This window comes from Aythya fuligula, chromosome 20 (genome assembly GCF_009819795.1).
Source record: "Aythya fuligula isolate bAytFul2 chromosome 20, bAytFul2.pri, whole genome shotgun sequence".
In the NCBI taxonomy this organism is placed as follows: domain Eukaryota; kingdom Metazoa; phylum Chordata; class Aves; order Anseriformes; family Anatidae; genus Aythya; species Aythya fuligula.
Window position 1 is genome coordinate 4,034,826 of NC_045578.1, and position 21,375 is coordinate 4,056,200.

Genomic DNA, 21,375 nt, shown 5'->3' on the forward strand with positions numbered 1-21,375 from the left:
GCCAGCTCTCCTCCACCATGGGGGATTTGTTCTGAAACTCTGAAAGGTCAGTGGGTGCGTCACGCCAGCGCTCCTGCCTGCGCTCGGGACCCTCCTGCAGGTACCCGGGCAGTGCTGGTGCCCTGCTTGCTCCCGAGCTGCATCGGGTGGTTGGTGCCAGGTGAGCCGGGCTTGTTCCTCGGGGAGCGAGATCCCTCGGGATGAGGAACAGTTGTGGCTCCCCAGGTTGTCCTGGGAGGTTGTAGAAACGCAGCCAGCCTCTGGGGCAGCCCTGCTGCACGGGCTGGTGGGGGAGAAGTGTGGCCGAGCAACGCAGGTGTGCAAGTGGAGCTGGCTCGTAGGGAAACCCGCAGCGAGGGGCTGCAGGAGTGGGGCTGCTGGATTCGCGTCTGCATTGCTGCTGGCGTTAGGGGTTGGCTGTTCAGCCAAGTGAGTGCTCCTCTCCCTGCAGCTTGCCTATTGGAATTCGTGTCTTTAGGATGGGAGCTAAATGCTGGCTGATGAGATCCATTACAGCACTAATTTTAGAGCATGCCAAACACCAGGAAATTGGTTGCACCCGTCCGTCTCATTTCTCCTTTGTTCCACCCCCCCTCTTTGTGAAAACTGCCATTGTTATCCTGCTAAACATCTGGTGATGGATGTCCTGCTTGCTGGGACCTTCAGGCATTCTCCTTCGAGCCCTTTTCTGCTGCTTCTTCACTCAGCCACTTGACACTGCTGTTTGAAAAGCTCTCGGGGCTGCAGGCACTCCTGTGCAGCCTTGGGCAGCTGGTACGGGATGCCAGCGGAGCCTCCTGCGCGTCTGGGGGGAGCAGGGGAGGCAGCTTTCAGTGGAATTTCTTATCCTCGGGTGTCCGGGGCTTTACAAGCCCTTCCAGCCCCACCCCAGCCTGCTTTCTTGATGAGCAAGAGGAAAATATGAATTTCCCTTCAGTCTGCAGAAAAGTTTAGGTGGCAGCCCCAAAGCTGCAGCGTTTCTTCTTGGCACAGACGAAAACCTGAGTCATTGCTCACGAGGATGGAGCAGGCAGAGAGGGAAATTTAGTTAGGAACTGAAATGCCTGATCAATGCCAGAGGGAACAATAGTGCACAGAAATCTAGATTTCAAACGTGATTGCTTTCTGCTGGCTTGAGCAGAGCCTGGATGTTCACTGGTTGTCTTCACTGCAAGGTGGCCGCAGCGGTGCTGCTTTTAGCACTGCTCTGCCTCGCGCTGCTCAGCAGTCTTATTGTGCTCTACGTTAAAGCTGGTGGCAAAAGTCCAAAAAAGTGGTTTCAGCCCCTCCGATTTTCAGAGGGTCTCTGCAATACGTGGTTTGGCACCCAGATATCCCCGCCAGCAGCTGCTGCAGATGTCTGAGAGGCTTGCTGCGCGCCCTGGAAGGGCCTCTGAAAATCTGCCCGTGCCTGCCCCATCTCTCCTGGTGGCTGCATCCCTCCACGAGAGCTGTCTGCCTCCTGGTGCCCCAGCCCGGTGGGAGCACCGCCTGCTCCTAGCATTTATTTCATGCCTTCCCCGCCTGTGCTCTGCGCCCCACGGCCGCTCAGAGGTGTCAGCCTGTGGGAATTCAGCAGGCGAATGTCTTCATAGCCGGCCTCTGTGAACGTGGCGGAGATAAACCCTTTACTGAACTAAAAGTGGTAACAGCTAATCCCTTGGAAACAGTCACCCGGGCCCTGCGCGATGAAAAGAGGCTTTGCTGCTCTGATTAACGGCGCTGCCAAGAACATTAACTCACTTTTCTTTGGAAATGAAAAGCACCTCTCCGGGAGAGTTGAAGGGATTAGGTACCAGCAGGAATATTGAGGTAGGTTTTTTTGCACCTTCCTTCTAAATGCGGAGCTTTAAAGGCCTGGTAGGCCCTGACGGGAAGGGAGGGTGCTGCTGGGTGTGCCCAGGAATAGGGCACTCGCTGCGCTGCAGAGGCCAGCACAAGACCAGGGGCACTGAGGAGTGTCCCCAGGAGGCCTGCACGTCCCCTACGCTGGGGCGTTCTGCTGGGGGCCAGGGCTCAGGGCTGTAAAGGAGCCCGGTCAGCCTGCACGGTCACCCCCTGAAGGACTGGAGCTCCTCTAATCCTCCCGAAGAGCCAAACGGCACCGACCATCCCCAGCCTGTTCTTCAGCAGGTGCTGGAGGCCCTGGAGAGCACGGTGCTATTCCAACAGTCTTGGCAACTCTGCTGTGGTTTTTGGGTGAGATTTGCACTGATTTTTATTTATTTTCTAAATACAACTCCTGCTTTCAAAACCCTGCACTAGAAATCCCACCTACATTGAAAACAAAGCTCTTGTACTTCAGCGAAGGCCACTTCAGGCTGGGTTTTGAGGCCAAGCTTTTATCTTGGTGCTGCTTTCCATGAGGCTGCGTGCCCCAGCGCTGAGCCTCTGCCCTGGCGGGATGAAGCCTGCCCAGCGAGCCGTGTTTGGTACCAAGGCTGCTCAGCAGCAGCCCGGCTGGATGAAGGGATTAAGACTGGGATATAAAAGATTTCTCTTTAAAATAAAGAGAAATGGAGAAATGAGTAAACACTTGGATTAAGTATTTGTTGTTCAGAGCAGGTCTGACTACTTAAAATACTTCAACGATCCCGTTGCCTTTCAACCCAGGTTTCTCCTCCTGAATTTCTATTTTAAGTAAATAGCACAGGGTTAGCAGGGAAACGCTACCAGCACCGCCGTTCAAAGGCTGCCTCGCTGGCCAGGTATTTATGGGAGACGTTCAGAAATGAGCAAGCACTTGAAAGCCTATGTAATATTTATTATTGTAGCTGATTAAGAACCACTTGAAACCTTGGGGTTGGTGTCACAGCTCTCAGGCTCTCAGCAGTGCTCCAGCCAGGCGTGTGCCGGGACGTGTCTCGGTTAAACCTTGCTGCAGGTGAAGGTGCTGCCGGTGGGATCTGGGAGCTGGGGCTCTGAGAGGTGGGACGTGACAGCGCGGCCCCGGGTGCAGGGGAGTGAGATCTGCACGGGGGCAGGACAGCGAGATGCCTGGTGATGCTCAGCCCGCCCAGCCCCGGCCGTGGGACTGCTGGCCTTGCTGTGGGGAGAGATCAGCGCGTCTGTGTGGTGAGGTGGTGCCAGTCAGGAGCACAGCGTGACTCCCAGGCGGCAGGCTGCTGGCAGTGCTCCAGCTCCCTGTCTCTCCAGCGCCGATTCCTCCTCCAGAGCGCAGTGGAAAAGCGCAGAGCAGGAAAAAAGGAGGTGAGTGACCCGCCCCCTCCTCAGAGATGGCTCTGAATCCATGGGCTCGCAGGGCGTGCCACGCAGCCAGCTCCACGTCCTCCTGGAGCCATCGTTTGATATTGCAGGAGGTGCTTCAGCACCACCTCCCTCCTGCCCAGTTCCCAGCGTGTGCCGGGGAAACCTCCTCAGCTCCGTGCAGTTTCATGAGGCACCTGGGCTGGTGCTGTGCTCGGTGGCGTTGGGGAGAGTCCCCTTCCCCTCCCGTTGCTCTAACAGCCTGAGGCTGTTACACCCTTCCTGCAGCATCCAGCCGAGGGGGTCAGGGGGTCGTTCAGTCACCCTGCAAACAAGTTTGCAGACTGCTGCCATCGGAACATTTCCATAACCCAACCGCTCCTCCGGGGGGGAGAGGAATGAGGGGGCCCACGGCGAGTCATGAGAGAGGGAGACGTAGGAAAATGCTTTTTATGGACTGAATAATTTTTGGTGCAGAGGCGGCGGTGTTGTATTTAATTCTAATCTGGGGGTTTGGGGGAACGTGTGATTGACACCCAGCGAGGAGAGCAGGCTGCTGGCTCTGTCAGGTTGCCGTTCCCACACGGCATTTACCTGTCAGTAAGGTTTCTGGGGAGCCCTCTCCCCCTGGGGGCCATCTGCCTGTCCACCACAAGGCTTCCCCGCAGCCTCCCAGAGCCGGCAGCACTGGAGGGGCTCCATCAGCCCCCACAGCTGCTGGGAGCTGTGTTGGGGTGCCTTTGGCTTGGTTCTCTTCAGCTGTTTTGCCGTGGCTGCGCTTGGGTTTGATTTTCTCCTTCATTGTCCTTCTGTGCATGAGTCTTCTGCCTTTGAGTCCCCCGGTGGCTCGCTCCTCCCAAGTGCACCTCAACCACCCAGCCTCAGGGCAGGAGGGGCTGCTGGCTCTCTTGTCATTAAAAGGGACGATAAGAGCTTTGTTTGGCTGCTGTGTAACTTCCAGCCAGATTCTTCCTCTTGGCCCTGTTCATTCAATTTGGAGTGCGCTGGGTGCTGTGAGCCTGAGCTGCCGCTGCCCTGCCTGGCTCCGGCTCTGTCCCTTCTGTTACAGCTTTGCAGGAGCAGCCGGCACCATGGCACTGGGGCGCATCCTGTGCCAGAGCCCCTCGATCGATGCACACGTGTGTGTGCCTTTTTGGGCTGGTGGAAGCTGCGAAGACATTTGGCTGGAGAGTTGTGCTTCTGCACGGTCGTGTTCCCCAAATAGCTGTGCAAATAGCTCTCTTCTGCTCGTGCTGGTTATGGCTCTGCTCCATGTGCCGCTGCAGAGAGGCAGCTTTCCATGCAGCTCTGAACCAGACCCTGTGTGAGCAGGATTTTGCATTTCATTTGTGGTTCATGTCACAGGGATGGCAGGGCAAGTCCCACTGCACCGGTGCTGTACCAAGACAGTCGGTGACAGCCTGACTTGAAGCCCTCTCTGAAGGTCGAGGTATAGCCAGGGGAGGGCAGGAATTAGCAGCCCTGTGGTGGGGAAGCAGGAAAGAGGAGCAGGAACAGAGTGCAAATGGTTCACCGCTCACTTGTGTCCCATGGGCAGGCCACCAGTGCTGTGCCTGGCTTTGTCTTGCTGAAAAATGAAACAGCAGCACGGGGAAGCCAGGCACTGCAAGCGAGGGTGCAGATGTTCGTAGTAACAGGGCCTGAAGGCAGCGTGGCACAAGAACCAGGCTGCCCCATGTGCCGTCGGAGAAATGTTATTTACTGCACAGGCTCCTTCCTCTCTTCATTTCACCTCTTCTTCAATGCACGGTGACTGCTTTTCATGTGAATGCTGGTAGAAACGGAGCTCCCTCAGCAGAGCCGAAATGTTTGTGAGTGAATGAGTTCGGAGAGCTCAGGCTGTTTAAGGACGGAGAGGCGATGAAGTTGCCTCGGCTGCAGCCGGCAGCACTGCGTGGAGCAGGTCCAGGGCAGTGGCAGCTGCTCCCAGCCCAATCCTCGGGGATTTTTGTCACTACTGACTTTGGTATCGTGCAGGACGGAGCCTTCCAGGGGTGAGAAACCCATGTGAAGTGGGCAGCCTCCCCGGGCCTCGTGCTGCTGCAGTGCAGAGGTCAGCAAAACCTCACCGCAGATTTCCAGCTGGAGCAGGGCGAAACCCTCAGCCTGAAACCATGGGTTTGGGAGGGCTGGGTCTCCGTGATCCGCTTGGTTCTGGGTGGTTTCCTACAGATCACGTCCTCTCCCTGGTCCCCTCGGAGCTCAGCACCAGGCAGGAGCAGCAGCAGTGCGTGAGGGTGGCCCTGGCAGCGGCCCGGCCAGGTGCAGGCAGCTGAGGGAGCACTGCAGGGGTGAGGCTGCCCTTGGACCTGCGCAGCGCGCTCCCAGGGAAAGGGATTGAGGTGCCCTGAGAAAAGTAAGCTCCTTTCTCCCTACCTCCCTCTGCCCAGGTGCAGCCGCTGGCCTGCTGAGCGGATCTGGCTGCCTTTGGGCTGCTTGCCTGCTGGCAGCACAGAGGCGGTGAGGCAGCCCGCAGCCCTCCGGCAGCCACTGAGCGCCTTTTTGGGGGAGCTGGGGGCTGCTGGGGAGGTCTCGCTGCCTCCTCCGTGCTCGGGAGAGTGGCTCGGAGGGGGACAGGCAGGCAGAGAGGTTATCCCAGCTGGGAGCAGGCAGACCTCACGGTGGATGCCGTTGGATTTAGCACCAGCTTGTTGCGAGGTTTCCTCTGGGCCAAAGGGAATGATGAAGGAGAAGCAGCCTCGGCTCCGCGGTGGACAGCCGGTGGGGCTGAGGGCCATTAACATCATTAGCCTGGCACAGGCAAACCGTGAGCTCTCTCTCTGGTGAGAAATCTCTCTTCTTTTCTATTCCCTTATGTCTAAAAGCAGGGCTGGCCGGTTCTGTGAAAACCCTGCTGCGTTCATCCGGGTGTCTGCTGAAAGCTTCACAGAACCTGAATTTTGTGTGTCCCTCAGTGGCAGCACAGCTGCAGCCGCGTGGTGCCAAGCCCTTGGTCATGGCCTTTAGTTTGACAGACCAATTTCAATTATTTCTGTGAACTTATTCCACTTTTTGAAGGCTTTTGTGCTGCACTAATTGAACATGGAGCAATGAGCAGCCCCGTAGAAAGGCTGGACTGTAAAACGGATCCGACAGCACAGTTATTTCTGCCAGCATGGGTCACCCGGGCTGTTGGGGCACATTTTGCACACTTTGCTTACTCCCTGGTGGTGGCCCAGCCGTGCCAGGGCCTTTGGGGAGAGAGCCAGGCCCACTTCTGATCTTAAGCTCACATCTCCACAGCACCTGTGCCCCAGTGCTCTGTTTCCCTGTCCATGGATGCATCCCACGAGGTGTTGGTGAGGATGTGGCGTTAATTTTGGGAGGTGCTGAGTTTCCTCAGGGCTGGCGGGATGTTCAGGCACCATTTTAACTCGATGCTTTTGCAGCTTTGTGTAAGAGCTGTGCAAGAACAGAGAGATGTCGGAAGAGCCTTGGCACCTGCCCGGACGGAGCCCCACTGCCTCCAGGAGCTGGGGCTGGGGCTGCAGGGTGCTGAGCTGAGCGAGAGGCTGATACCAGCAGCCTGTGCACGTTTAACCCAGGCGTTAGCTGAGGTTGGAGGCGTCTCAGGAGTGGACTTTCAGAGCTCTTTAAAATGCGAGCTCACGACCTGGCTTTCCTTGACTCCCCGGCGCAGGGTTTCCTAGCAGTGCGCTGCCTGCCGTAGCGTGACGAGATCAGCAGCAATTACCTGCTCGGAAATGGGAGCCCCTGCAGGACCTCAGAGTGCTGCGGCATTACCATACGAGGTGGACAAGTGATTTAGGTAATGAAACGATTTTATTTGGTCATGAATTGAGTGAGACTTGGAGAGCTGATGTGCTTATTCATCAGCTGACTCATGCCTTACTCACTTGAGAATGAAGGGCTGCTCCTTGTGGGTGCTTCCAGAACGGCAGGGGTAGCGATGCGCTTAAAATTTCCACCCCTCCCTTTGGTATTTTTATAAAGTTATCTAAAAAAAGAGTGATTGTGGGAGAGAAGATAATGCAATTACATCAAGGCCATGGGAAAGAACGTGATGGGATGGTTTGTGAGACAGAAGCTGAAAGGGCTCTCTGCCAAGCAAGGTGCATCCCAGGAGCTGAGCCCGAGTTTTGTAGCAGTGCTCGAATTTGGGTCTTGGTTTCCCAGCCAGGCAGCGTGAGCTCATGCCTCCAGTCAGACTTCTCAGGCTTTGTTCTCAGGGCACTTGAGCGAGTCCCCACTGTAAGTACAAGTCTGAGCCTATTCCCCCGTGCCACCAGCAGCACATGAAAGCTTGTTTGGATGGGAGCTGGCCCCTGAACCGCTCTGAAGATTGCTGTGCAAATAAACTCTGCTGTTCTCAACTTGTATTTGTAACTGCCTTTTTCCATTACAAGGCTATTGAAGAGGTTGACTTGAAACCTGCTTGTTCAGAAACGTGCACGTGTTCCAACAAGTGGATAGGATACCTGAGAACCCGGGGGAACAATGACAAATGGCTTTAGATAAACCTGGCAGCAAGCAAAGTGATGTGGGGGTGTAACAAATGATGCTGGCATTAGACCTACTCCAACGGCGTGTCCGGTTAGAGGAAGGGTACAGAGGCAAATAAAGGAGCCAGAAGGCAGAAATGAGAATTTGGGGCTTCTCTCAGTGACCTTTGCAGAGCCATCCCACCCAGACCGTTTCACCCCGACCGCTCCTGCTGTCCCACCCCAGGGGACCGGGCAGCGTCTGGAGGTGGGTCAGGGCAGGTGCAGATAGCATGGAAATGGGAACTGCCCAGGGAAATGTGCTGGGCCTCGGTTCCAAAAGCAGGAAGCAGAGGAATGGGGGTTTATTGTTAGACAGAACTGGTGAAAGGAAAGCCACAAATAGTTTTTGAATGTCCTGTGGCAGGTACTGGGAGTAATTCACAGGCTTGTGGGCTTTAAGGTCTCTGTGACTGTCTAAGTTAGATCTCCTGGGCCACAAGCGTGGCTGACCTGCCCAGCAGCCTGTCTTGGAGAGTTCAGGTACAGAGGAAGTTACTGCCTCCTCAATAAGCTTCCCAGTTCGTTTGGCTTTTATTAATTTCAAAAGAAGTGTCTTTGTGTTCTGTTTTACAGCCTACCTAATTTGCAAAACTGCTGCTGAACCTCGAAGCGGTAGATGATTATATCCACGATATGTAATAATAATAATACCAGAGGCAAATGTTAGTGATTTGCTGGTGTTACTGATCAGAAACCTTCCAGGTGAGGTTGCTTCCCTTGCAGGGACCGCAGGTTTGGGGCTGAGCGGGGTGGTGGGAGAGGAACCGAGCAGGAGCTGCGTCCTGGCACCGCTGGAGCACCTGCACCAGGGCGCGGGGCTCACGGTGGCTCCGGCCACGGGGCACATCTTGCTTGAGCAGCTTGTGCAGGTGGAGGGAAGAAAGCTGGGCAGAGGTGGGACCCCGTAGGGGATGGATGTAGTGAGAATTATTTCCAGTGCTCCTTTGGCCTCAGGAACAGCTGGAAGTGCAAACAGAGAGGCCAGCACAATTGTGGGACGGGAGCCCTGGGACAGCTCCTGCCCCACACGTGTGACACGCGGTCACCCAGCTGCTCACGTGAATTTAGTTCCTCATTTTTGAGGCTGCGTTTTTCAGTGCTGTTCACACTTCAGCATGGGAACGCTGTCCCTCCTGATGGCCTGGGCCTGTAGTTGAAGTTCAAGTGCGTGCTTAAGTGTTCTGCTGGAGCGGAGCCGACATCTGCAGCGCAGAGACGAGCAGCGTGCGCCGAAACTCGGTGCCTGCACCCAGACTAATTGCTCCGAGACGCGGCCTGGAAGGTGCTGAGCACCCTGGCGAGGAGCCAGCGAGGCTTTTAAACGCATGCTTTCCCTTTTCTCCGCGCTGTTACCAGTTTTGTTCTTTGATTTCTCTCCCCCTGGCAACCAGGAGGATATCTGAGTAGCTAGCGCTGTGTAACTCATCTCCCAGCGACACGCCGACCTGTGCCGCGGGGATGTCTCCTGGGACGGCTGTTGGAGCAGGTATTGTTGCCGGTGTCCGAGTCCATTGGCTTTAGGTTTTCTTTTCCTTTTCTGTGCTCTCCTGCTGGGCATGGGGCAGGCCACGCTGCACGAGCGGTGCTCAGAGTGCGTTTGCAACCCACGTGCCAGGTTTCCACGTCTCTGCTTGCTGTTAAACTGCACAGACTGTGGTCGTTTCCCTCCCTCCTTCCCTCTTAACTTGGATTTGTGTTCCCCTGCCTCTGTAATTTTTGGAGGCAAACTGGGAAATTCGGGTTGTGGTTCAAAGTGGCACTGTCTGCAGTGCTCTGGACAGGGGGTCTGGGGTCTGTTTGCTTGTGGGGTTTTTAGGGTGGTGTTCTTTAGCTTTGCCTGCTGTGTGCATCAGAGGTGTTACAGCCCCAACTGGAGAGCAGCGAGGAGGTTTTAACTCTGCAAAGGGGCAGCTCTCCGTGTTCTGCCATCGCTGTCAGCTCTGTCCCTGCTTTTTGGGCTCTGGCAACTCCTCTAGCTTCAGGGCCTGGGCTGCCAGCAGGAGGGTGAAAGGGTTCCCCCACCTCTTGGCTCAGGGCAGGGTGGAGCAGGGGGTGCTGGCTGACTTCTGTACCCTGTTCCCCCGAGGACGGGCTGTGCTGGCTGGGAAGGGCTGCAGGCTGCTAGCTGTCTGCGGCCTTCCCCCGGGAGCAGAGGGGCGGCAGGCTGTCTGCAGGGCAGCCTCCTCAGAGCCCCGAGTGTCTCAGGCTGCCCTGAGCCCAGCCGCAGGCTTTGATGTGATTTGCAGGCGGGATCAGCTCAGACATCCAGGCTGCTGAGCTCTCGGGAGAACAAGGTACAGCTGTGGCAGCCCAGCGGGTGCAGCAGGCTGGCATCCTGTGCTGCCATCCAAAGCACACCTCACCCAGCAAAGGCACGTCTTCGTACCAGCAGGTTTGTTCCTCTTCCTCCTCTGGCACCTGCTGGCCCCAAATGTGCCTTTTTTCTTCTCCTTTGCAGCTCTGTGGAGCTGACACAGCTGAGGGATGGCTCACATCTCTGCAGATGCCTCAGAAAGGGTCTGGCCAGTCAGGTACAACTTATAGTGCTTGTCCTGAGCCACAGAAAGCGGGGACACTGCCGTGGGGTCCCAGGGCTGCCGGCACCCCAGCCGTGGCTGCCTGTTGCTCTTGGGCTTGCTGTACAGAGCCAGAAACACAGGAGTGCAAAGTGGGAGCCCCAGGGTGGTGTTTTCATGTGTTTTTCCAGGTAAAGCTGCACCTGGAGAATGTCTCGGGTAGGCTGCGAGGCCTTTTTGTGCTCTGACAAGTGCCCGAAGTTCTGCAATAGCATTACAGGGGCTGAGGAGAACAGCTTTGTGCCGCAGCTTTTGCCTAGTGCCTCGCTGGATAATCTCCAGTCATTGACCTTGGGGCTTTGAAAGTGCATTTTGGCTTAGAGAGCTAAAGCTTAAGGCTTCAAAGGAGTTGGGAAACCTGCTACCCTTCAGATCTCCGAGCCAGGGGGACAACCCGTGGCTGTCCGCTCTCTCACATCCCTGGAGCCTGTTTGCGGGGAGCCTTCCCGCTTCTGCCCTTGGCCTCGTGCAGGTTCACTGAGGCCGTGCTGGGCTTTCTCAAGATGTGAGGATTATCAGAAGGTGGGAGTTACACATGTGGAAATCCAGCAAATAATTTGAGCTCTGGGTTTGAAGTCCATTTGTCTTACAGCTGCCGCTGCTTTTGTCTCGCTCCGTGTAGCTCTCCCCCAACTCACCTCTCGTCTGGGGGCACGCTGCAGACCTTCAGCACGTGGGCGCTTAGGGATGGGCGCTGGGATTATTTCCCTGATTAAAACTCTTTGCAGAGATCACCTTGGATGGAAAGCTGCACTCATATTTGAACCGCTGGGAAGAAGGAAGCCTGCTGTGCTCTGTGCTGGGCGCTTTTATCGGAGATTGGCAATCCTGCAACCGCTGGAAATTAATGTTTTTAAAATGCTGGAGAGACTTCTCACTGCGGCCTTTCACGGAACTGAGCAACTTAGATACAGCCCCTGCAATACCTCCGCATCGCTCACAGGCAGCTGAAAGCTTTCTCCTTATCTGGGAGGGAGATAAACCTCTAAGCCCAACATGTCTAAATGTGAGCTTGTTCTGTCTGGCGGCTTGTTCCGTTTAGTGTGGATGCTCCTCAGACAGCACTGACTTCAGCAGCTTCAGTCTGTGCTGGGAGATCTGAGGCTGCCCAAGGTTTGTGCTGCCGAGCTGTGTTTGTGTTTGACATCTTCCCCAGTCCCACTTTGCTGCTCCTAAACTACCCCGGCCTTGTTCTGCAGCAATTTGCTTTCATACCATTAAACCCTCCCGTATTGTGCAGCACCGGGGGATCTGAGCTCTGCCAGCACCTCAGGAGCTGAGGAAACCAGCAGCTGGGACGGGACGGGGCTGCTGGGGAGGAGGACAGGCAGGAGCCTGAGGAAAAATGCTGGTGAGGCAAAGAAATTGGAGAGGGAAGGAAAGCAGCAGCCTGGAAGCGTGCAGGCTGGGTGCCAGCGTGCAGAGACACTGCTGTTGGAAAAAAAGCCTGTCTGCATGACCATGGGTTGCTGCTTCCCTCCTCCCTGTCTCTTTACTTCAGCAGCGGGCACCGCAGGCTGCGGGTGAGCTGGCAGCAGCGTTGGGAACCTCTGCCTGTAACCCGAGCAGGCGCGATGCGGAGAGCTGGCAGCAGTGCCACGCAACCTGTTCCCTGACCAAGACTTCTGTAAACTCGTACCTGCAGGAGGAGGGCGGCGTGTTTGCCTCCCTGCTGCTGCTCTCTGCAGCTTTTCAGTCCAGCCGGGCAGAGGAGGAACGCTCAGACCTGAGGTGCCAGCAGGTCTGGTGACTGCCCCACCGGCACTCTCAGGGACGTGTGCTCCTCTTCCTTGGCCTCCATCAAGGTGAGAGAAAAGCCCGGAGGCAAACAAGCTACCTTGGTTACTTTGCTTGCACAACCACCTGTTTACACAGCCCTTCTCCAAAAGGAAACCTAGCCAGATTTGACAGCTCACTGGGAAAAGCAAACTCAGGCCTGGCAGGAGGACCTGTGCCTTTCCCCTTGGCAGGGGAAATCTTTGCTTCGGGGGAACCTGCTGCCCTGCCGCACAGCCCAAGGGACAGGGATCACTTCTGCTTTGGGGCTGGAGTCTGGGATCTCTGTGTGCCTTGGGAAGGCTTTGTGTGTATGTGCCTGACGGGAGGAGACAGGAAAGAGGCCAGAGCCAGATTCACCTCTGTGGTGCCCGAGGAATAGACAGGAGGCAACGGGCACAAGCTGTGGTACAGAAAACTGTAGGAGGCCCCCATGTCCTGAAGCCCTTCCTGGCAGCTCAGCTCCTCAGGAGTGAAAGCCAGACCTCACGCTAGAAGCAGGGGGCCAATGCCCGCTGTTGTCTGCCCCTGCAGAGCTGTTGGTGTGCTGCCTCGCTCAGCGCCGTGCCTTGTGCCTTCCGTTCTCTCTCTCCCTTACTCTCCTCCTCCCTTTCTCTCCGTGCTGCAGGAGGTGACGGGGTTAGACGTGCCCTTGGAGGCTCCTCTAGAGTTCTTGGTTTCAGTTTGCTGATCGCTGCAAATTCTCTGTGCCAGTTCCCAGGTATCGTTACGGGTGCAGCAGCAGGTGGCTCATCTGAGACAAATCCCTGTCCATCAGGCAGCTTTTTGCTCTGCCATTTACCTTCGCACGGCACAGACATTTAAAAAACAATGAAGACCCTAAATATTAAAGACTCCTGACTCTGAGGTGGTTATTTTGCTCATGAATCGATTGGGTCTGGCTGCTGCCCTGCTCATTAATACCTTTAAAACAATCCAGCCCTCTCAAACTTCGTGTACTCTGACATTCTCGGGTGTTTTTTGAAGCACCCCCTCGCCGGCTGTTTCAGTGCCACCCCCAGCAAGCTGCTCCCTGCCACGGCTGCCCCCTCTCCAGGGCCTCGCGCTGCCTCTCAGCTCAGCAGGTGCCAGTAACCCGGCCACTTTCCTCCTCCCTGCTCAGCTTCACCTCTGGGTCTGCTCCCTCTCTGCACAGATCGTGCCCCGACCCTGCAGGTAGCCCCCGTGCTGCGAGGACACGGTGCTCAGGCTGTAGCAGGGTGAGCTTTTGGTGGTGCTGGCCAGAAGGCTTTTTTTCCTAGGGGTTATGGGGCTCAGCTTTGCCTGTGCAAGCTACAAGTAGTGTTTGGGGTATTTGCTGCACTCCTGATGGCTTTTGGAAGAGGAGGTTTGGGGGTGCAGGTTCTGAGGTCCAGGTCAGTCGGGATAGTGCCAGACGGGAGCAAGAACGAGCAGCTCTGAAGCCAGGCTCTCCTTTCTTACTCTTCTGATATCAAACCGTGAGTGATGTGCGTATCCTTCAGCTGTGTGCCTGTCACCTGGCCCAACTCCTCCCTGTTACTGCCCATAGGGTCTCGTGGAGGTAGGGCAAAAGATCCCATGTGGCATGGTCACACAGCACGACCAGGCGCAGTGCTCTCATCTCACACCAACCTCCTCCATCCTCCCGTCTGCAGTGTCTGGGGCTAATGTCAGTCCCGTACAGCAGCCGGGCTCCTCGCCCTGCAAGGCTTTTGTCTCTTGTCCCAAGGGCAAGCGGGATTTGTTTTAATCTGAGGTCAGTGGCAGGAGTGCTGTTGGGCTGTGCCGGCTCCCAGGTATTACAGGGGTGGCAAGGGGAAGCATTTCTTGCACACATTTTGCTCGCGGTGATGCTGTGCAGGCTCAGTGCCTCCCGCTGGCCATTCCCTGTGCCTTTTGGGCTGTAACTTGCAAACTAACACACCCCAAAGGCACCCCGTGGAGTGAAGGGCTCGCGTTTTACCCCCTTAGTGGCTGTGTGGATGTGCTGAGCGTCACTGCCAGGTGGAGCCGCCAGTCCTCGGGGCGGCCTTGCCACGGGAAATTTCCTGAAGCAGAAACTTCTTCCTTCGGAGTAATTTTTGGTTGATTATTGCTTACATGTGCAATTAGTCTAATTGCATCTGATTATGCAAATGTATTTAACCGTATAATTAGAACGTGGGGTGAGGAGGTAGAACGCAGTTGGGGAAGCTGTTGTGAAGCTCCCTGAGCTCAGCGCGCCGTGCGCAGGGCGGTTGTTAGAGCTCCTGCCGTGGGCTGGAGGGTTTGGTTCAGCATCCAGGCAGCTCCAAAACACAGCTCAGTGTGCCAGCAGTTACTCCAGCGTTGGAATAACACCCTCCATGGTGTAAAGACTTAATTTTTTTTTTTTATATGATGATATCAGGAGCCTGCTGCTGAGCTCAACCCCGCCGTCTCACATCTGCATGCATGCCTTGCCCCAGGACCAGGAAAGCACAGAGCTGGCTTCATCACCGAGGGGCAGTGAGGAAGAGGAGGATGAGGATGGGATAATGCGTCCTCGGGGTGCTTGTCTTTGTGGCTCAGGGACTGGACTGGTCCTAAAAAGCCTTTTCAACCCCCCTGCCTTGCTAAGGCACATAGACACTAAGCAAAAGGAGGCAGAAATGACACGTTTCCCAGGCGAAGAAAAGCGGCTGGGAGATGTTTGTTGTCATTCAGGAAATCAGGCAGGGCAGGGGCCTGAGCCCTGCTTTTCAGGTGTCTCACACGAGCTGGAATCGCAGAAATGCCGTTTCTTGTCATTCAGTGGTTGCTTTTAAAGCTGTGCTAGGAGCTTCACAGGAGCAATCAAAGGGCCTCGCTTTTATGATCTAATTTTCAGCTGTGGCACAACAGCCAGGCTCACTGCCAAGGACTGGGGAGAGGAAAAAAAGCCGTGAATGATCAGAGCAGGACGGAGTGATTCTCAGCAAGACATGGCTGGGCTCTGCAACGAGGGCCTTGAAAAGCGCGTGGATGGCGTGTGCGTAAAGCACAAACACTGCCTCCTGTTTAGTGTTTGGGTTGTGGGAATTTCTCCTGGTTTTAGTCGGGGGCCTGTACCCGAAGCAGGTTACCCTTCTGCCAGGCACGTGGGCTGCTCTGCTGTCTGGCTGCCCTGATATCTCTGCAGGGTCATGCTCTTTTTTTGGCTTTGCAGGTACATGAAACAACCCCCCTGGTTCTTGGTGTCTCACATGGGGCTCGTGGCAGCTCAGCTGTTGTTCTGGTGCATGAGAGACAAATCCCCCAGCAGCTCCTACATCCTGCAGATGTCTGGGCAGGTTGGTTGGGATTTGGGTGCGTGTATCAGGGTGATGCATGTGCATCTCCCTCGTGTCGGGAGTGCCCAAAGTCCTGCAGACCCAGCTGCAGAAAGGGGAGCTCAGGAGACACTCCGGGATGGAAATAGCCGCAGGCTGTGGTGTTTGGTGCGGAGAGACAGCCCGGGCTCTGAAAGGGACTCGCTGACCTAATATTTCAAAAATGTCATCTGAGGAGCACTTCAGGGCTTGGCTGCCCAGCCTCGGACTCGCCGCTTGTCTCCTTAAAGGGAGTTTCTGGTGCTGGCTGACAGCAGCAGAGCAGATAATTAATCCGTGCTGTGCTGAACATCGGGAGGAAACCAAGCAGCAGGTGAGGCAGGGAGGGCTGGGCATGCCTAGGGCTGGGGGACAGCCCTGAAGGGTGCTGGTGCTGGAGGTGGCATCCTGTCTGCAGGTCATCCCAGTACGTGGCTGGCTGGAAAACTTGCCCTGCCCCCTGACCTCGCTGCTGCATACCAAAGGAGCAGACAAAGCCCTCCGTGCTCTTTGGGACCTCTCTTTTCCCTCTGGGTCTTGCAAAGTCAAAAGGTACCAAATGGGGTCCTAGCAGTGCTGCGGGGTGACGTGCCCCACACTGTCCCTGCGGTCCCCAGGCTGTTGAGGAGGGCACTGTGGGCACCTGAGGAGGTCTCTGGCTCTGAGCAGGGGCAGGATTGCTGCCTGGCTGCTTCCCCTGCAAACTGCAGGTCTGGATCCCGGTGCTCTCTTCTACTGCAGGGCCCCCGGTGCCGGAGCACGGGGCGAGTGTGTGCTCAGGGACAGAAAGGGGAAGCGGGACGGGGCGGGCTGAGCGCAGCATCGCTCCTCTGAGCATGGGAACTGTGGCACGTGAAGCTCTCAAGTCGTTTTCCTGGGCAGCCTGTAGCAAAATCAGGAAATGAAGCTGCAGATGCTGAGCCCAGGGCCCTGTAACCTCCCCGTCCCTCCTGTGAGAACATTTCTCGTTAGCCAAATGGAAACACCAAGCAGCAACCCAGCTTTACCACCTCTCCTTTTTCAGGCAGTGCTTGGAAATACGTTATGGAGCAGCAAAATTAATTACGTTTGCTCATCTCCTGCTCCCACGTACAATACAGAGACATTTCTCCAGAATCATATTCCCTCTAAAAGCTTGTTTTCTGCCGTGCTCTGCTCGGTGCCTGTGAGGGAAACGTGCAGCCGCTTGATAAATGCACTGCGGAAAACACCGGCGAGGCGGCTGCCTGCCTGCGGGAGAGGAATAGCTGGAGGGAGACCCAGTAAATAAGGTATGTGTAAGTGAATTAATTCTGCTCATATAAGCTTGTTTGCAGCTTCAGCTCCTGTCTGGAGCGCAGTGCCCAGCTCTGCGGCAGCAGATCGCTGTTTGGGAGAAGTGATTGCCTTTTGTCCGGGGCATCCTGCGTGGTGAGGCTGCTCTGGGTGTGACTGATCTGCTCGCTCACAGCCCGTTCGTTTCTGATAGCCTGCTGGAGGATTTAGCTGTGGAAAGGAATCCTTCAAACCAGTAGGATCCGAACCAAGCCCAACTGAACAGATGAACAATTGCTCTCTCGAAGTCTTGCTGGATTTCTTGCAGAATACTTCCAGCAGCGCTGTGTCGTGCTGTGATGCTGGATGGATCTGTTTGGTTTGATCTGGTGGACTGGTTATGGGGTTGGTGTGAAGCTGGGAATTACCCGAGGATTCATTTTGGGAGGCCAGCAGGTGAGCTGCGTGCTGCCCCTTCACTTGGTGCTTCCCTGGTCCCCAGTTACAGACATTTGCCTGGGGAGTGACCAGAAGGGATGGGGGCGACACGGCCCGGCCCTGCAGGTGGAGCACAAGGAAGGCGGCTTGGGAGGCAGTGGGGCAGCTGCAGGCTGGCCGTGTGCCCTGCCCTGCTGGCCCTGCGTCAGGCCAGAAGCTCTCCAAGCGCAGAGCTCAAACGCGGCAGGTTTCACACGGGTGCGTTTTGAAGGACGGGATCGGTGCTGAGCCAGCTCGGGGCTGCAGCTGGCTCTGGAGCAGCCTGGTGATAAGGACAAGTTAGGGGGCATGGGGCTGGGAACGGGGGCTGTGGGGGAACCTGGAGTGGGGGTAGGTGGGGAGGTGAGGTCCTGCCAAGGGGCTGGCACGCTGGTTTTTCTGTGGGGTTGGGGGCTGCTGGAGCCCAGCGCCCCTTCCCCTGCTGCTGCTGCCACCCCCCGCTGCCCGCCTCCTGCTCTGAAAGGATTTGTGCTCAGGGATTGAAGGGTTTAAATATAGTTTTAATAGAAGCTTTTAAAGCTGATTTCACCGTTTCATTACTGCTCCGAGTGACTGACGTTCCTGTCAATTTGTTTCAAACATGCTGCAGAAAAGACAGGAGAAGGGGGGAAGATTATTCCGGGATGGAGACGGAGAGGAGGGAGGTGAGCAGCGGGCCCGTGGGGAAGAAAGAACGTGTTGGGGGGGGATTTTTCCTCCCTGTGGCATGGTGTGGTTGGCATGCGACCCAGTGCTATGCCTGCCATCCAAATTGTCCTCCAGTTTCTGTATTGCTATGGCAGATTTGCTGGAGTTTGGCTGCTGTGCGTCTGCAGGGCACTCGGAGGTCGTTCCCTGCAGCAGCACCCAGTGGGAGATGTTCACCCGAGCATCGCTGGGCAGCTCCAGGCCGGGCTCGATTTCTGCTCCCTGCCCCTGCCTGGGGAGCCCGCCGGTGTTCCCAGCCTGGTGGCTGCCCGCAGCCTCCCGAACTCTCCTGGCCTCCCCTTCCCTGAGTAAACTGAGCGCGGCCAGCGTGAAAGCAGGGCCCTGGGAGTGTTCCCTGCCCTGTGTGGGTATTTATGCACCGCCCGCTCTGCCTGGAGCAAACCAGAGGTTGCAGGCCTCTTCCAAAGGCCAGGACGGAGCCCACGTGCCGACGAGCACAAAGCTGTGGTGAGCTGCAGCCCCGTGCAGCTTTTATGTCCGGTGAGCACTGAGACTGCGGCGTGTTTGCACGTAGGCTGCAGCCACCGGGGCCAGAGCAGACCCCAGACCCACAGACCCACTTTTAAATCCCACCTCGGCCGGTGAGGATGCTGCACGGGGGAACTGGCTGCTGGGGAGCAAGTCGGTGGCCGTGGCTTGGCTTCCAGGCAGCTCTGTGACACCGCGGGGCCACGCAGGGCAACGGAGCCTGCTGGGGAGCCCTACATGGCTGTGGACCGGGTGTGCTGCGTGCTGCCTTTGGCCGCGTACCAGCAGCTCTTGTCCCCTGTAAGTAAGAATTGGAGAGGCCATCAGGCTGACCCTTTCCCCTTGGCTGGGGAGAAGCCACACTTCCCCTTACCGTAAACGCGGGCTGCCCCGCTGGAGCTGCAGAAGTTGTCTCTGTCTGCATGTCACACAGATAAAATCTCAGCCTTATCGCTCGTGGAAGTTCCTGCAGGCAGCGCAGTGCTCGGCCCTGCCTCTCCTGGGTGACACCGCTCGCACCTTGCCTGCCCCGCTGGGGGAAGGAGCCGGGGGCTGCCTCGGCTGTGTCTGCTGGGCGCTGTTAGCGCCGTTACCTCTCTGTGCTTCCTTCCAGGTGCCCTGTGGAGCTGCTCCTCGTGCCGCATGCTGCCGGTGAGTGCTGGTGTCACCGCTCTGCGCAGCGCTGCCTGAGCCGGGCCCGGCGATGGGGGACTCCCCGACCAGGGGCACGGGCACGCACTGCCCGGACACGCAGCTGGAGCTGGCAGAGCGCGTCGCAGCCATCGCTGTGGCCGTTAGCCCGGATAGAAGTGACCAAAACGGTGAGGACAACGCCGAAGAAAACGACACGGTCTTCACGGAAAACATGAAGGACATCCAGAGAAACGGAGTCAGCGCTGACGTGGGCGCGAAGGAGTTCCTGCCCTCCCAACGGCCGGACGATGCTCACTGGAGGCACGGTTCCAAGAGACCTCTGGCTAGACCTGTCCTGTCCAGCAGGAAGCTGTCTCTCCAGGAAAGATCGTCGGGAGGTTACTTGGCATCGAGCAACTCCCCGGGTTTCGGTGCTTACGCCACGGGGCCGTCACCGCGGATAATGAGGAGACCAACGATCGAGTCCAACCGCGTCTCCATCTCGGATGCCGAGGTAGGCACGTTGCGTGTTCTGCCCCTAACTGCTGCTGGGGGAAGCTGTACCTGCTCACGGCAGCCTGTAGTCTTTTGAAGCAGGAAATCTGAGAGCAGCCTTTATTTAAGGGGAAAAAATCCCTGAAAGCAGGGATTATGCTGGCTTGAAATGGCTGGACACCTTTACATCCATCCCCACACCTCACACGTGGCTTCTTCAGCCCTCGTGGGGCTGGGACCCCCGGTGTGAGGGGGCCGGGCCCCCTGCTGTGTAGCCGTAGCGTGCAGGAGCCCCGGGAGGCTGCTCAGAGAAAGGGCTGTGGCCAAACGGATTTGCTTTGTGTCCCTGCAGCGCGCGCCCTTTGGGGGTTTATCAGTCAAGGCAGCTTTGCCGCTGGTATTTTATGGATTTAAGCTTCTGGAGATTATGTATCTCCTATTATGTTTTGCCATTATTGAGTGCCTGATTTAATTTTATAAAGAGCTTAAATGCACTGGTGTTTCCTGCTCCTGTCAGGATTTTCTCTTGTCTCGGAAGCGTTCGCACGGCTTTGTAAGAGCAGAGGCAGCTGCGGGCCGTGGCCCCGTCCTTCCGAGGGGTTGCTGTGCCGGCTGCGGCCCCCCCAGGCCCTGTCCTGCAGATGGAACTGAAACTTCAGCAGGGCTTCCTTGGGAACTCAGGGCTGATAGAACTGGAGAAAATGGGCGTTGCTTGAAGTAAAAATGTGAAGTTGTACCAGTTGGGAGGATTTTTTACAGAGGGAATGGGCAGCCTGGTGCCCAGTGTCGCTCTCGGGTGCTGCCACACCGCTGCAGTGCCTGTGGGTGCCGCCATGCCCCCCCTGTGATGCCTAAATCCCACTGTGGGTCCTGCTCTGTGTCCTCAGCAGCCAAAATCACCAGAATTGAGACCCGGAGCCTAACACAGGTGGCTTAGTGCTTCCTTCCTGCAGGCAGGTGATTTCCCCGTACGTCTGAGAAGAAATCGGCCACTGCCCACTGGGAACGTTTGCAAGTCACAGTAGCTGGGAGGTGGGTGATGGCTGGGAAGTGGATTTCTGCCTGAGATGAGCTGCAGAGATTGCAGCTCCTCTGATGACAGCCCTGAGCTTTAATAAAAGGGACGGGAGGGCGAGGAGCCAGCTCCTGGGAGCGGCCGTGAGCGCTGTGCTGGAGCTCCCCTGCTGCGGTGCTTGGCTGTGCCGGCAGCGGGGCTTGTCCGAGATCTGCTTCCAAGTATCTGCAGTCCAGGGCGAGTCTAGCACGCTCCAGGCTGAGAGGAAATTGAAGATGCTCCGTCTCCTTGCACAGCATTCACATCTCAGGGAGCGATCGTTGCTGCCTTGGGACGGGGATGCTCGGTTAGAAATGCGGGTGCGGAGCCTGCATCCCCCAGCAGTCAGGCAGCTCTGCTTTTACAGGTCACTTTGCTGTGACTGTTTGGAGCCTCGCTCCAGTACAGAGGAGATGCTCAGCAGTGCCGTGCTTCTCAGAAGCCATCGCTCCTGCTAACGGGGAGCGCTGCAGCAGCGGGCAGAGGGGAGGCTGGGCAAGAGCTGTGCAAGGTGCTCAGAGGTACTTGCTCCCCCAGCAGGGCCCTCAGGAGCAGCTTGTGGGGCTGGGATCTGTACCCTGTGAGAAACAGCAAGAGGACTGGGAAGATGCACACTTGGTGAGAAGGTTCAGAGGTCTGAGGCTGACCACTCACTAGCGAAAAATAAGCACGAAATTTGTGCCTGCAAGAGCAGCACCCAGCCTGCCCGCAGCCCAGCTCCAGCAGCCGCTGTGCCACCCGCCAGGTGCTGCTGAGAGCACGGTGCCCGTTCTGGGGCTGGGGGGGGCCCTGGCAGTGCAAACACGAGCTGCACGGCTGGCCGAGATGCAGCAGGAACTCAGAAGAGAAATGAGGAGCAGATTTTAGGTTGCTCCATGCATTTCTTTGGT

General features: G+C 56.7%; 1 protein-coding gene across 5 annotated transcripts in view; it reads left to right on the plus strand.

Annotated features, from left to right (window-relative positions):
• The window catches only part of CAMKK1 (calcium/calmodulin dependent protein kinase kinase 1), an 85,866-nt gene that overhangs the window by 14,955 nt on the left and 49,536 nt on the right, over positions 1-21,375 (plus strand). The window contains exons 1-3 of one of the 5 annotated variants that reach the window (XM_032200857.1): positions 13,663-17,085; positions 17,717-17,771; positions 18,917-19,450. In XM_032200857.1, the coding sequence (XP_032056748.1) occupies positions 19,007-19,450 (444 nt within the window). In that variant the 5' untranslated portion in view covers positions 13,663-17,085; positions 17,717-17,771; positions 18,917-19,006. Of the gene's footprint in view, positions 1-784; positions 1,813-13,662; positions 17,086-17,716; positions 17,772-18,916; positions 19,451-21,375 lie in introns of those variants that run through there. The other 4 variants (XM_032200858.1, XM_032200855.1, XM_032200859.1 and 1 more) reach the window with 4 other exon arrangements.